At 69.2% G+C, this 13,826-nt stretch overlaps 5 protein-coding genes across 5 annotated transcripts in view; 4 read left to right on the top strand and 1 right to left on the bottom strand.

Annotated features, from left to right (window-relative positions):
* CHLNCDRAFT_12805 (hypothetical protein) overlaps positions 1-1,184 on the top strand; it is a gene marked incomplete at both ends in the record, with an annotated part of 1,920 nt that extends 736 nt beyond the window's left edge. The window contains 4 exons of the mRNA XM_005844330.1: positions 108-197; positions 603-679; positions 813-873; positions 1,092-1,184. Of these exons, the coding sequence (XP_005844392.1) occupies positions 108-197; positions 603-679; positions 813-873; positions 1,092-1,184 (321 nt within the window). The remainder of the gene's footprint in view (positions 1-107; positions 198-602; positions 680-812; positions 874-1,091) is intronic.
* Positions 1,185-1,986: 802 nt separating this feature from the next.
* On the top strand, positions 1,987-3,393 carry CHLNCDRAFT_139033 (hypothetical protein; the record flags this gene model as incomplete). Its single annotated transcript, XM_005844329.1, has 1 exon — positions 1,987-3,393. One exon carries the CDS (start codon positions 1,987-1,989, stop codon positions 3,391-3,393), a length of 1,407 nt encoding a protein of 468 aa, XP_005844391.1.
* A 376-nt stretch (positions 3,394-3,769) lies between these two features.
* CHLNCDRAFT_139032 (hypothetical protein) lies at positions 3,770-4,452 on the top strand (the record flags this gene model as incomplete). Its single annotated transcript, XM_005844328.1, has 2 exons — positions 3,770-4,037; positions 4,331-4,452. 2 exons carry the CDS (start codon positions 3,770-3,772, stop codon positions 4,450-4,452), a joined length of 390 nt encoding a protein of 129 aa, XP_005844390.1.
* Positions 4,453-4,864: 412 nt separating this feature from the next.
* CHLNCDRAFT_139031 (hypothetical protein) lies at positions 4,865-7,205 on the bottom strand (the record flags this gene model as incomplete). The annotated part of the gene is made up of 8 exons (XM_005844245.1): positions 4,865-4,993; positions 5,224-5,356; positions 5,824-5,926; positions 6,208-6,330; positions 6,422-6,461; positions 6,678-6,770; positions 6,976-7,050; positions 7,182-7,205. 8 exons carry the CDS (start codon positions 7,203-7,205, stop codon positions 4,865-4,867), a joined length of 720 nt encoding a protein of 239 aa, XP_005844307.1.
* A 314-nt stretch (positions 7,206-7,519) lies between these two features.
* On the top strand, positions 7,520-13,773 carry CHLNCDRAFT_139030 (expressed protein; the record flags this gene model as incomplete). The annotated part of the gene is made up of 17 exons (XM_005844327.1): positions 7,520-7,582; positions 7,745-7,880; positions 8,109-8,215; positions 8,481-8,606; positions 9,098-9,178; positions 9,468-9,646; positions 10,018-10,097; positions 10,413-10,492; positions 10,676-10,758; positions 11,045-11,164; positions 11,344-11,698; positions 12,071-12,161; positions 12,511-12,602; positions 12,762-12,842; positions 12,976-13,107; positions 13,365-13,490; positions 13,693-13,773. The coding sequence occupies 17 exons, from the start codon at positions 7,520-7,522 to the stop codon at positions 13,771-13,773; spliced, it is 2,013 nt and encodes a 670-aa protein (XP_005844389.1).
* Between the last annotated feature and the right edge of the window lie 53 nt (positions 13,774-13,826).

Genomic DNA, 13,826 nt, shown 5'->3' with positions numbered 1-13,826 from the left:
TTCCCCCCCCCCCCCCCCTTCAACCCTTCCCTTCTCCCTCCCCTCCCTCTCCTCCCCTCCCTCTCACGCCCCTCCCTCCCTGCCCCCACTGTACTGCTGTACTGCAGAGGGAGCTGTACTTTTCAGACCACGCCGACATCATCCACTCCGCCACCATCCTGGGGCGCTGCCTGGTGCACTCCCTGGACGGATACCGGGTGAGGGGTGCGGGCGTACCGCCTGGCGTGGGCAGGCATACCGCCGAGCTCATAGGCCGGCGTACTGCCGAGTGCATAGACGGGCGCACCGCCAAGCTGTTAGACAGCAGCAGTGGATTCCGTGCCGCCGAGCACAGCTGTCGGCACATGATTCGCTGGGCAGCCTGCCGGCATGGGCATGGGATGGGGGGCGGGGCCGGGGCTGGGGTGGGGGCGGTGGCAGCTGCAGCAAGGGGCGAGGGCCTGCTGCCGCAGCGTACGCGCGGCGCGCAGGCCTCGGCGGCAGCGGCGGGCGCAGGGCGGCGTCCGGGCTGGGGGGTGATTGGGCGGCGCTGGCTGGCGATGTGCCACCTGGCGTGGTGCGTGACCCTGTTGTTTCTTTCTACCTTTGTCTTCCTTGCGCAGGAGCTGAGCATCATCCGACCGCAGGACTACTTCAGCCGTTTTTCCTTCTCAGTTGCCACCAAAGCTTTCAACCCAGAGTGAGCTGCCTGCAGCAGGCTCCTTCGGTGGCTTCGCTGCACGCACCTCCATTGCAGCTGGCAGCGCCGTGCCTGCAGCTCCTTTCCTGCATAAGCACGCTGCGCAATGGCTGTACTGCCTTTCCTGCCGCAGGCAGGTCACGGTGTACTGCCTGTGCCGCATGCCCGAGAACCCAGATCGGCCTCTGTCGCAGGTGGGTGCTGCAGAGTAGTTTTTGCAGAGTGCAATGCTTGCCCCCCGGTGTATTGTTGTGGGTGCTGTTTGACAGCACATTTGGTGCACCCCCAGCTGTCAGTTCTGTTTGGCAGGTGCCGCTTGGCGCGCAAAGGCACTGCACGCCACTGTGGCAGCTGGGCCGGCTGCTTGATGCCTGCTGTTGTGCCCCTGACCCTACCCTGATGGTTGCTGCAGTGCGACTGCTGTTCGGAGTGGTATCACGCCGAGTGCTGCAGTACCACGGTAGAGCACATAGAAGCCAGCAGCGTGTGGCACTGCCCCCGCTGCGAGCAGAAGCAGCGCGACGCGGCGCAAGCTGCCGCGGCGGCGGCGCAGGTCGTGGCAGCGGCGCAGCAGCCGCAGGCCGGCCTTGGCGGCTGGCTGGGCAGCATACTGCCTGCGGCGGGGGCCGGCCTGCAACCGCCCGGTGGCATGATTCAAGTCGGGATGGCAAACCAGCAGCAGCAGCAGCGCCAGCAGCAGCCGCCATACCATCAGGCTGGGGGCTGGTGACAAGAGGCGGGTCTGTGAGAGCCACGGATTGAGGACCAGGAGGGAGGGCACAGGGCGGGCCCGGCGCTGCGCAGTGTGCCACCGCCTCTCGTCCCTTGTGTGCATCCTGATTTCCCATTATTTGATGGCGCAGCACACCAGTGATGTGTAACCACATTGCATGTCGGTTGGGGACTGGCTGGGGTTGTGGAAGGGCATGTGGCGGGCAGCTGTGTACTTCTGCCGCCGGCCAGCGGTACACTTCAACCAAACAGGCAGATGCGCGCCCTGCGAGCTGTTGGCACCGCTTCCCTCGACGCATGAACGCAGGGCGCTTCCGCCGCCCTGCCCGCACTCCAAGCTCATACGCTGATGCCCAACTGAAGCCAGGTGCTGCGCCTGGTGTTCTGACCTGGCTGTGCAGCATGCCGCGTGCAGCTGCGCTCGCTGCGGCCGTTGATGCCGGCTGCCGCCGCCCTGCCGCCGCGCCCTCCCATGTTAGCACCCGCTGCCGCCGCTGGCTCTTCCCCCACTGCTCGCCCCATGCCCTGCACCCTCACCCTGCCCTGCAGGCCAGGCAGACGCGGCGGCGCACGCAATGGTGGCCGGCATGCCGGGCGCCCGCCCAACCGGCGGCCGCGCGGCGGGCAGGCTGGTGCGGCTGGCGCGCGCAGCGGCGGCGGCGTTCATCTGCCTGCTGGTGGTGCGGGCGTTGGCTGGCTGGCGCCCCGCCTCCCTGGCCTCCCCGTCCTGCCTGGAGGGCTGCGTCAGCGCGCAGCACGTCCCAGGCCAGCCTGCAGCGAAGCAGAAGAAGCGGGTGGGGTGGGTGGGGCACACGTTTGATGCCCGCCCGCCCTCCGGGCTCAGCGTGCTGGAGGCTCGCCAGGTGGCGTCAGAAAACTTTGGCAACCTGGTGTGGGCGTACGGCGCGTGGCAGCTGGTGGACCACAACGCAACGCAGCTGGTACCGCTGGAGCCGCCGGGACCGTACACCGCGCCCGTGGAGGTGGTCCTGCTGCCCACCGCCAACATGCTCATGAATGCCTCCAAATACGAGGCCATCAAAGCCTACACAAACACGGTGCTGGGGATAGCGGAGGCCGTGACGGCGCCCATCGTGCTGGTGGGCGTGGGCAGCCAAGTTCGTTTTGAGGACCAGCACGGCGGCGGCGGCGGCGGCGGCGAGGCGGCGGCCGCCTCCGACTTCTCGGCGGCTTCCACCGTGGTGCTGCACCCGCAGCAGGTGGCCTTCCTGCGGCGCGTGGAGCAGTCAGGTGGCCTCACCATCACCCGCAGAAAGTTCACGGCGGCGCTGGTCGAGGGCGCGGGGCTGGCGCCGGCGCTGCCCCTGGGCTGCCCAAGCCTGTTCATCAACCATGACCCCTCGCTGGGCGCGTCCTTAAAGCGCAAGTGGGAGGCGGTGGTGGCGGCGCGCGACCCCAAGCTGCGCCTGGCCGTCACGCTGCCCAAGGTGCACAAGGACCTGCCGCCGCCCACTGACCTGCTGCGCCTGCTGGCGGAGCGCGTGCTGGGGGCCTTCCCCGCCAGCATCGTCGTCCTGCAGACGGCGGACGACATGAACACGCTGCAGCTGCTGCACGACCGCCACGGCCTGTACCTGCCGCCGCACCGGATACGCTACTTCTACGATGTGGAGTCATGGGTGGACGGCCTGGCCGCCTGCTGTGACCTGGTCTGGGGCTTCCGCATCCACGGCACCATGGCGGCGCTGATGGCGGGAGTGCCGGGCGTGGTGATATCGCGGGACTTCCGAATCAAGGAGCTGGCGGAGGCGATGGCGGTGCCCAGCGCCGACATCCTGCACGCCCGCCTTGACCCCGATGCCTTCGACCTGTTTGACTTTCTGGAGGGCTCGGTGGCGGGCGCCTTTGCGGGCTTCGACGCGCGGCGGCGCCAGGTGGCGCGGGTCTATGCCCGGGAGTTCAAACGCCTGGGCCTGGCGCTGCACCCGGGCATCGCCGCGCTGGCCGCGTCGACGGGGTGACGCCGGGGGGCGGCGGGCTGCTCGGCTTTCGTTCGTTTTTTTGCGCCAAGTGCTGCTATGTGTAACCATTGGTGGCCGGGGTGGCCGGCTGGGCGGCGCGGTGGTGGCGGGCCCGCTGGGGCGGGCTGCTGGCGGCGCTGCGCTGCAGCTGCCTTGCGCAGCGGCGGGGTGTGGCCAGCGACCGCAGTGGCACTACTGGTAGCAGAGCGAAATCAATGACAGCGCAATGCCTTGCTCTTGCCTGCATCAGTGGCCTCTTCAGTCCAAGGCCCCCATCCTGCACATTTCAGTACTGCCCACGTACCGCCCCAAGAGAAACCTATGCGTTGTTTGCGCCCGATCGCCCACATCCACGCCTGTGGCCACTCTCCGCACCATGTCCGACACCGCCGCGCCCTCAGCTGAGCAGCCGGCTGCGCAGCAGCCGGAGCCCGCCGCCCAGGAAGCCCCAGCGGCAGCAGAGGCGCCTGCTGCTGCCCCGGAGGTCTCAGCGCCCGCCGATGGCGCGCCCGCCGCAGCTGCCGCAGCGCCCCCGCCCGCCGCCCCCACTTCGCCGCCGGCTCCCGCAGCGGGCGCCGTCCCTGCCGCCTCGCCACCACAGGCCGAGCCGCGGGTGCCGGTGCGCGCCTACCTGGAGCAGACAGGTGCGATGTGGGTGATGGACTGGTGGATGGGGCGGCGAGGCACGGGCCCTGCTGCCGGCACCAGCCACCACCAGACACGGCTGCCAGCCACCACCAGCCACGGCGTCGAACACATGCGGCGGGCCCTGCTGAGCCTGCTGGCCGTGGTGTGGGCGCAGTGGCTCCCGTGCTGATCGTCCCTCTTGCCTTGCTCCCTCAATACCTTGCTTCCTCATGCCTGCTCCATGCATGTGTGTGCAGTGGCCCCCGTGCTGACCATCCCTCATGCCTTGCTCCATGCGCTGTGTGTACAGTGGTGCCTGTGCTGATGCAAGGCATGATGGAGCTGAATCGCAAGCGGCCGGCAGACCCCATCGACTTCCTTTCCACCTACCTCCAGCAGCACAACCCGCGCAAGCAGGCCAAGACCGCGTGATGCGGGGCAGGAGCCTGTGTGGGCTTGGGCTGCCAGCCTGGCTCCAGCAGGAACAAGCTTGTGGGCCAAGCGTGCAGCACAGGCGCCCAGCCGCAGGGGGGGCCCGGCTGGCCGTGCACGCTTGCCAGCCGCCCCTTCCTGGCTGCCTGGAGGAACGCGCATGCCTGTACCTCGCAAACCGCCCGCTGACTTTGCCTCTCCGTCGCCGCCACCGCCCAAGACCCTTCTCTGCACGGCCGGGGCTGCCAGTTGTCGTGCGCTGAGCTGCCTGTAACGCCGCCGCTGCGTCAAAGTGGGGAGCATGGTTTGCAGGTAATATGGAATGCGGTTGACAGGTGGACCATGGTTGACAGTACAGTACAGAACAGTGCAGTACAGTACAGCACAGTATAGGAGCATGGGTTTGCCGTGGTCACTGCCAGCCGTCGGGGTGCCGCAGGAAGGCGGCCGCGGCGGCCGCGTCGGCGACCAGCGGGTGCGGCGGCGGCTGCACCCCCGACCGCTGCCACCTCGCCACGCAGCGCTCCTCTATTGCCCTCGCCTGCACGGCGCGTGAGCCCAAGAAAGAACACTCAAACAATCACATCGCATGCTGCCGGTCGCATCGCATGCTGGACCAAGCCGCACACCAAACACCCGCCATCAATCCCCAACGGGGCCGGCATCGGGCGCGCCCGCCTTGCCCGCAGCCTCACCAGCAGCACCGCCTTGGGCTCCCCTCACAGCCTCACAACAGTACCACCCTGGGATCCCATCCCCCCACAACCTCACCAACAGTACCGCTTTCGGCTCCCCCGCCGATGTGAAGGGCTCCGGCCTGATTGTGAGCATGCCGTTGCGGTTGCCAAACACCACATCTGTCAGATACCTGTCGCCTATCATGATCAGCTCCTCCGCCTGGCACCTGAGGGGGCAGCGGGCACAGTGGGGGTGGGCAGGCAGGCGGCACAGGTGGGGCAGGTGGAGGCAGGAGGGTGACCCCGCGCCCGCAGCAGAATGCGGGCCGGTGCTTGCCAGCCAGCCCGGGGCGCTGCCCGCCGCCTCGGCGTGCGCCTGGCTCGCACGCGGCAGCCCACACGCCGGCCACGGCGGTTGCCTCCCTTCCCCGGCCAGCCGCTCGACAGCCGCTGGGCTGGCGGCACAGCTGGACGGGAGCGGCGGCGCCTTCCCCCGCCCCTCCACACGCCCCGTAACGCACGCAAGCCAACGCAGTGGCGGCGCGATGCCTCGCTGCTCCACACCCCCGCACAACACACTCGAGAACAAGCCGCAAACATCCCATGCCTTGCGGCCTCAGGGCAGGTGCCAGGCTGGGGTCGCTTCAATCAGTTGCTTGACCGAATCCAGGGGCAGAGCTGGCAGGGGGCCCACCCGAAATGCCGCTCCATGTCTTCGCCGCCCCCCGAAGGCTTTTTCTCCCTGTGGCGCAGCACCGGGATGCCCAGCGCTGCTTCCAACGCCGCCGCCTCGCTGCCTGCACTCACGCGCGGCGGGGAAAACGCGACAACAATGTGTGGCGGCCCAGTCGGCGCCGCCTGCCTCAGGCCAGCGGGCAGCAGCAGGCAGACGCCCCCACCCTGCCCAGCCCTGCCCTGCCCATTCCCGCCCCGCACGCTGCCGCCCTGCCCACTCGGACCCCGCACACTCCCGCCCTGCCCATTCCCGCCCTGCCCCCTCCTACCCCTTACGAATGTAGAAAATGATGTAGAAAAGAACGAATGCAGGAAAGAAGAAGACCAAGAAGAACGTGCTCACCGTCTGGGTCGAACTGCTGCAGGCCTGCAGAGTTGCTGTACAGCACCAGCCGCCCGCCAAACACGGCGCGGCACTCGGCCAGGCTGCCCGCCGCGTGCGGATGCAGCTGCAGCTGGTAGGGATCTGCAGGGGGGCAGGCCCGCCGCGGCTGGCTGAGGCAGATCACTATATTGTTCGCTCCGTGTGGGGGGCAGCTCACAGCGTGCTGCGGTACCAGCTACCAGCCAGCTGCCAGCTGCGGTGGCGCTGCTGTGCTGCGGCAGGGCGTGCAGGGCTCGCTGCCGGAGCGGCGCCGCTGCTCCCGGGCAGCCGGCCGCGCGGCCGTTCCCCCCTGTGTGTGGGCTCGGGGCTCCGGGGCGGGCCGCCTCAATCAAATCAATCAATCAATCAATCAATCAGCAATGCTTTCATTACAGTTGTTCTCATGCAAGTAAAAACCTGCCTGTGAGAGTGTTGTCCTTGTCGAACACGCAGCCGCGGAATCCGGCGGCGTGCAGCGCCGCCCAGTCGACCCAACGGAGGTCCCCCACCGCCAGGTGCGGCAGCGCCAGCTGGCGCTCGCTCTGCGGCAGGGCAGGGCGGGCGCCACAGGTTAACCGGCGGCGCGACGATGGGCTGCGGTGGCGCTGGGGCGGCGTGCAGGTGCAAAGGCGAGCTGCACGGGTGGGAGCTGCTGCTGTGCGCCTGCGGCGGCCGGGCGAGGTCCGAGAGCGGCAGCGGCAGCGGCAGTGGACGCTGCAGCGAGGAGCGGCAGCGGCGGCAGCCCACCCATGCCACCCGAGCAAACAGAGCGATGCCTGCCGAGTTGAAGCTCTGGCCCAGCCGTTGCATGACGGTCCGCTCCTGCACGCAGCGCGGGATCGGGGCAGGTGCAGCAGGCCAAGAGGGCCTCGTGGACTGTTGCTGCCCTTGCCAGCCAAAACGGCGGCTGCAGGCGGCGGGCGGCGGGCGGTGCCGCGCTGCGCGGCAGGCACCTGCGCCGCCTCTGCTGCAGCCATAACAAGGAGCCGTGCTCTTCTTGTAACTGTGTGAGAGCGTGGAGGGGAGACCAGCGGAGGGAGGCGCTGCGAGCAGGGCCCCGCTGCTGCCATGTGCCCCACTGCTGCCCAGCTCCACCGATGTGCGTGCTGGGGCTCACAGTGCAAGATCTGAATCAAAGGATGTCCATTTGCTGCGCTTGACTTTCCTCGATACCAGTGTCCTTGCCCAGACCAAAACCCGGCCACAATTCACGGCTGCTGATCATCGCAACAGTAGAGCAGCAGCATGCAGCCAGTTTTTGAGCCGCGCTAGCTGGTTCTGCGCGGGAGTGATGGGCGCCTGTGTGTCAAAGGGGTCCGAGGCGCCCCAGGCTGCTGCACCAGCTCCCTCTCAGGTACGTATCGCATGTGGGGCTGTGTCCCTCCCTCCGGCACGCGCAGCGCCGAGGGTGAAATTCACCACATGTCTGCAGGCTTCCCCCGCTCCACCCCCGCAACCGGCGGGCGAGGGGGACGCAGGCTGGGCCTACCAGGGCGCCCCCCGCCCCGCCAACGAGACCGAGCGGCTGGGCCTGCTCCGGGCGCTGGGGGTGCTGGACAGCGAGCAGGGCCCAGACCAGTTCGACGCCATCACACGCCTGCTGTGCGGCGTGTTCAACGTGCCGATCGCGCTGGTGTCGCTGGTGGACGCAGGTGCGCGGTCCCGAGCGCGGCGGCGCCGGCGCCCTGCTGCCGTGCGCTGCCAGGCGCAGCCATTGCTGCCCCACCTGCCCCGCAGCGCAAGCTCTCACCCCAAGCACCCCATGCACCGCCTGCAAGGCAGGCCATGGCCGCCGCCGCCGCCGCCGCGCTTCCGGCGATGCCGCCTTTCCTGGCCCCACCCCTGGCCTTGCTGCCCTCCTTCCTTCCTGCTGCCTGCAGAGCGGCAGTGGTTCAAATCGGTGCAAGGCCTGGGGTCCTGCATGCAGACAGGGAGGGAGGAGTCGTTTTGTGCCTGGACCCTCGTCCCCGACAGCCCCTATGTGCTGGTGCGTGCGGCGCATGCGTGCACAAGGCAGGCCGGAGGGCCGGGCAGCCGCCGCAGCAGCAGCGGCGGATGCACGAGCTGCTGCCCTGCCCCGCCCCGCCACGCCCTGCCCTGCTGCTCCACCCTGCCCTGCCCTGCCCTGCCCCGTCCCGTCCCAGCCCCGGCCCCACCTGCCCCGCCCTGCCCCGCCCCGCCCCGCCTCAAACAAGGCCTCTCGTGCCCCGCGCCCCCTCCCCTCCCTCACCTGCTTTCTTTCTTTCTCCCAGATAGTGGAGGACGCTCTGGAGGACAAGCGCTTCAGGGAGAACCCGCTGGTGGTGGGGGAGCCGCGCATCCGCTTCTACGCGGGCGCCCCCCTCATCTCCTCGGCCAACGGATACCGCTACGGCACGGTGCGGCGGGTGGCGGGTGCTGGGGTATATGGTTTATGGTGCTGGGGGCTGCGGCGGGTGCTGGGTGCTGGGTGCTGGCCCCGCACCGCTACGGAACGGTGCGGCGGCTGTGGGGGGGGAGCTGGCTGCATGGGTGCATGCGTGGGGGTGGGGGGTGGGGGGCGACGCGGCAGCGTGTCGGTGTGTTGCGGGGACTGCACGAGTCGTGCATGTGGTGTCAGCCCGCGGCCGATGAAAACTAGAACAGGAAAACAGCAGGGCCGTGGCTGCGCTGCGGTCCCCCGCTGGCGCCCGGCCTTGCCGCTGCTTTCAGATGTAGCAAGCTGCGTATAATATATTGCCTGGCTACCTGCTTGCCTGCCTGCCTGCCTGCCCGCCCGTCCGCCCGCCCGCCTTCCTGCCTGCCTCTGCCTACCTACCTGCCTGCCCGCCTTCCTCTGCCTACCTCCCTGCCTGCCCGCCTTCCTCCCCCCCACACCACCACCTTGCAGCTCTGCGTGATTGACACCAAGCCGCACCGCGAGTTTGCTGCGGAGCAGTACAACATGCTCATCCAGTTTGCGGAGCTGTGCGTGCGGGAAATCGAGAAGGACAAGGCGAGGAAGCTGCGGGGAAGCCGCCGGGAAGCTGCAGAGAAGCTGTGTGTTGCAGTACCCCACTGGGGGGTACAGCATGCTGCCGCTGCCTGTGGGGGCAACCTGGGGCGGCTGAGCGCGGCGCCCCGGCGGCCCAGCAGCCCGGCTGTCGGGAGCCGCATGCTGTGGTGGTATGCTGTGTGGCGATGTGGTGGTACGCTGCGTCACCCATATGCTGCGGCCTGACGCTGCGCAGCCCCCTTCCCCCCCTCCCACCGCCGCGCAGCTAACCATGCTTCAGAAGCTGGTGCAGCAGTCGTCCACGCTCAGCGACGGCAACCTCACCCCACTGGGCTCGCTGCGAAGCAGCGCCGAGCCCTCTGTGGGCCCGCCCTCCTCCCAGGCGGCGGCAGCAGAGCGGCCGGAGGCGCACCACGGCCTCACCCGCGCGGCAGACTGCTTCAGGTGGGATTGTGGGTGGTGGGTGGTTGGGTGAGTGGCGTGGTTGGTTGGTTGGTTGGTTGGCTGGCCTGGTTGGCTGGGCACATGGGTGGGTGGGACGAGGCGTGGCGCAGGCGCAGGCGCGCCAAGCGCGGGGGCAAACAGCAGCCGGGCGGCTGCGGCGGGCGGGGGCAGGGGCCGTGCGGCGCGCTGGCCGCTGCCGGCGGCGAGGCGGCGGAGCGGGAGGCGGGGGCTGGCAGGGTGCAGGGGCGCAGCGGCGTGCCGCAGCATGCCGCAGCATGCCGCAGCGTGCGCAGCGTGCCACGTCATGCACATGCTCAGCGGTACGCCCGCCTGCACCGCTGCCCACCCCTGTGCCGCTTTCTTCCTTGCAGGGAGGGCGTGGTACTGGTGGATGCCGGCACCCCCGCCTGGTCGGTCCTGTACACAAACGACGCCTTTACGACCGCCTGCGGTGAGTCCTTGCTTTCTTACTTTCGTCCTGTCGATCTGGGCCTCTCTTTCTTTTTCCACCACCTGCGCCTCCCGCCCCGGCGCTTGCCCGCCAGCTGTCCGCCGCCCCTAGCGCCCGCCCGGCCAGCCGCCCGCCCGGCCCGCCGGCTGCGCGGCAATGCCTGGGCGGCGGCTGGGCAGCGCCAAAGCATCCAGCCGGCCGGCCAACCGCCGGCGGGCGTGTGTGTGCAACTTCTGTGTGTGTGTGTGTGTATGTGTGTGCACAACTTGTTTGCACAACTTGTGTGTATGCAACTGTGTGCAACCTGCGGTGCAGGGGTGTCTCGCGGCGAGGCGGTGGCGCGGGGTTTCTGGGAAATGTTTGGGGCGCCGGGGCTGGGCCCCGCTGCATTCCAGGTGAGCTTTCTTCCTCTTCTTCTGCTGATGATGCTGCCGCTGCCGCTGCCACTGCTGCTGCCGCTGATGATGCTGCTGGGTGGGGTGGTGGGAAGGTCTCAGAAACAGGGAGGACGTGCCTAGGCCCCAGGCCATACCCCGCCCGCCCCCTGCCCTCCCTTCCCGCCCCTGGCCCTCCTGCAGGAGACGGTTGAGGCCGGGGAGGCCTTCACTGCCACCGTGGGCCTGCAGGCCGCACACAGCCGCCTGGCGGTGGTGGACTTCAGGTGCGGCGCTGGCTGCCTGCCTGGCTGCCTGGCTGCCTGCCTGCCTGCCTGCCCGCCTGCCCGCCTGCCTGGGTGTGCAGCGCTGTGGGGGCCTGGGGGCCTGCCTGGGTGTGCAGCGCTGTGGGCGCGCGCCTGCCTGCCTGCCTACCTGGCTGCCTGCCTGGCCGTCGGGGCCGCTGCCGGCAGGCCTGGTGCTGCGGTCGCCCCCCCGCGGCGGCGACTCGGTCGTGTTGTGCTGAAGCTCCGCCGCCACTCTGCCGCGCTGCGTGCCGTGCTGCTCCCGCAGGCCGGCAGCTACGGGGCAGCTGGGGGGCCAGTCGCAGCTGATCGGTATCCCATCCAGCGTGGATTCCACTACCGTGGGGCAGCAGCCGGCTGCGACGGTGCCAACTGCTGCCGGGCCAAAGTGAGGGCCGGCGCCGGCTGCCATGTGTGGCATTGCTGCGCGCTGCATGCTTGCTCTGGGGCACCCCTGCACTGCATGAAATCTCCGCAGGCTGCCTGCCCTCGCCCTCACCCCGCCCTGCCCCGCCACTCCCTTCCTGGCTTTGACCTGCCCCATCCCTGCCCCCCCAAACCCCGCAGGTACTATTTCGGGATACTGCGCGCCGACGGCCGCAGGCCCGCCGCCGCTCCCTCGCTGCCGCCGGGCCCTTTCGCCGCCGCCGCCGCCGCCGCCGGTGGCGGCGCGGGTGGCTCCTCGCCTCCCTCCGGCTCCGCCTCGCCCGCGCCGCTCTCCATCTCGCGCGCCGCGTCGGCTGCGGCGGCCGAGGTGGCGGCGCACGCGGCGGTGTCGCAGTACAACGCCGGCGGTACCGGCCGTGCCAGCCTGGACAGCGACCGCAGCTTCTCGGGGGTGCCCACCTTCAAGCGAGCCATGCCCTCGGCCTTCACAGACGTGCGGCTGGGGCCGCTCATCGGGCGCGGCGCATACGGCAGGGTGAGTCTTTCTTTCTTGCTTGCTTGCTTTCTTCTTTCTTTCTTTCTTGCTGTGGGGGGTTCCTGCCGTGGGCAGGCCTTGCGGTGGCAGCAGCAGCAGCATGGCGCCAGCAGCAGCAAGCGTGTTGCTCAGAGCAGCCCTGGGGCCTGGCCCTGCCCGCAGCGGGCAGCAGGCAGCTGTACGGTTGGGTGAGGCGGTACCGTCGGGAGCTGCCGCCGGCCGCGGGATGCGCGGCCTGCGTGCCAAAGCCGCCCTCGGCTCCAGTCCAGAGCACCGCGCCAAGCGTGCCACGCGCCACATCCGGGCAGGCTGCTGCCGCTTCTGTATGCGGGAGCAGGAGCACGCTGTGCTGCCCCCCCGCTGTACCTGCAGGTGTACCGCGGCAGCTGGAACGGTACCACGGTGGCCGTCAAGGTCATCGAGACCACCGATGTGCTGGACGAAGACCTGGGCCTGGCGGCAGGTGGGCCTTTCCGCACTTTCTTCCTCTTCGCCCTTTCTTCGTCTTCCCCCTTTCTTCTTCTTGCTGTGCACCTCTTCCACCCGGCCCGCCCCCAGCGTGCTGCTCCCACCTGCTGCACCGTGCAGCTGCCCCGCAAACCCTGCGGGCAGCCTGCCGCTGCTCCGATACTGCTGCTCCAGCTGATAGCTAGCGCCCAGCGGCAGCTGCGGGCGGGGTGCGCCGGGAGAGGCTGCTCCCTCCAGCGGCCAGCCGCCACAGACCCGCCCCCCTTGCCCATGCCTGAGTGTACCGCCCCACTTGCCTGAGTGTACCGCATGCACCGCCCTCTTGCCTGCGCGTACCGCCGCAGGCAAGAGCGGCATCTTTGAGGCCGTGCTGTCGTCCAACCTGTCGCACCCCAACATCGTCCACACCTACCAGTATGCCTTCCGCCCAGTCACGGTGAGGGCCGGGCTGCGCTGCGCCGTGCTGTGCCGTCCTGCGCCGTGCTGTCCCGTGCTCTGCTGTGTTGGGTTGTGCTGCCCTTTTGGTGTGCACGCGGCTGCCTTCGCCGCCGCGCCCATTCAGGACGGCCCCGCTTGTCCGGGCCCTGACGTGCAGGCGGAGGAGCGAGAGGAACGGGTGTCGGCAGGCTCCTTCATGAGCGCCTGCGAGGCGGACAGCAGGGGGGCGCCCGCCCTGGTGAGCCTGCCTTTTTCTTTCTGAGCCACAAGACTCCACCTGACTGCGCCCGGCTGCCTGCCTGCCTGCCTTGGTTGCCTGCCCGTCCACCCACCCGCTCGCCACACCCCGCGCTGCCCCGGCCGCGGCGCAGGCGGCGACCGAGGTGTGGCTGGTGAGCGAGTTTTGCAACCGGGGGCCGCTGCTGACGGCCATCGAGCGGGGCGCCTTCCTCACCCAGCCCTCCTCGCAGTACGGCCAGCCCAACCTCATCTCGGTGCTGCAGGTAGGAGGAGGGAAGTGGGGAGGGAGGTGGGGAGGTGGGGAGGAGAGGAGCAGGGGGAGGCGGGAGGAGGGAGGCAGGGGGTGGGCAGATGTGAAGAGGCGAGGATGAGGGAGGCTGGGAGGTGTTTGTCCTGTGCCGCGCTTGGTGCAAGGAGCTGCTGCTGCGGCGGAAAGGCTGGCTGCTCACGCGCCGCCGCCGCTGCCGCTGCTGCTGCTGGCGCCTGCCTGTTACCCTGACCCCCCACCACCCCCGCGCAGACCCTGCAAGAGGTGGCGGCCGCCCTGCAGTACCTGCACCGCAGCGACGTGCTGCACGGCGACCTGACGGGCGGCAACGTGCTGCTGACGGCCTCGGACAAGGACACGCGCGGCTTCACCGCCAAGGTGGGTGGGGGTGGGTGGTTGGTGGGGGCCGAGGGGAGCAACGCATGAAGGTGTGGGTGTGCGCGCACGCCCTCTCCACACACACACACACGCGTATTTGCACACACTGAGCACACATGCGCACACACACTCAACATGCACATGCACCAAACACACACACAACCTCCACACACACAAACTGCTCCCTCCATCCCTCCACCAGGTGGTGGACTTTGGGCTGAGCCGCGTGTGCAGCGGCGACTACCTGCGCACCCGCACCCTGGGCTGCGCCGAGTACATGTGAGTGCGCGCGCGTGTGTGTGTGGAGAGTGTTTGCGTGTGTGCGCGCGGATAGTA

This window comes from Chlorella variabilis, assembly GCF_000147415.1.
Source record: "Chlorella variabilis unplaced genomic scaffold CHLNCscaffold_23, whole genome shotgun sequence".
NCBI lineage: Eukaryota > Viridiplantae > Chlorophyta > Trebouxiophyceae > Chlorellales > Chlorellaceae > Chlorella > Chlorella variabilis.
Note: the sequence above shows the minus strand (reverse complement) of the source record. Positions and strands in the feature narration are given on the sequence as shown.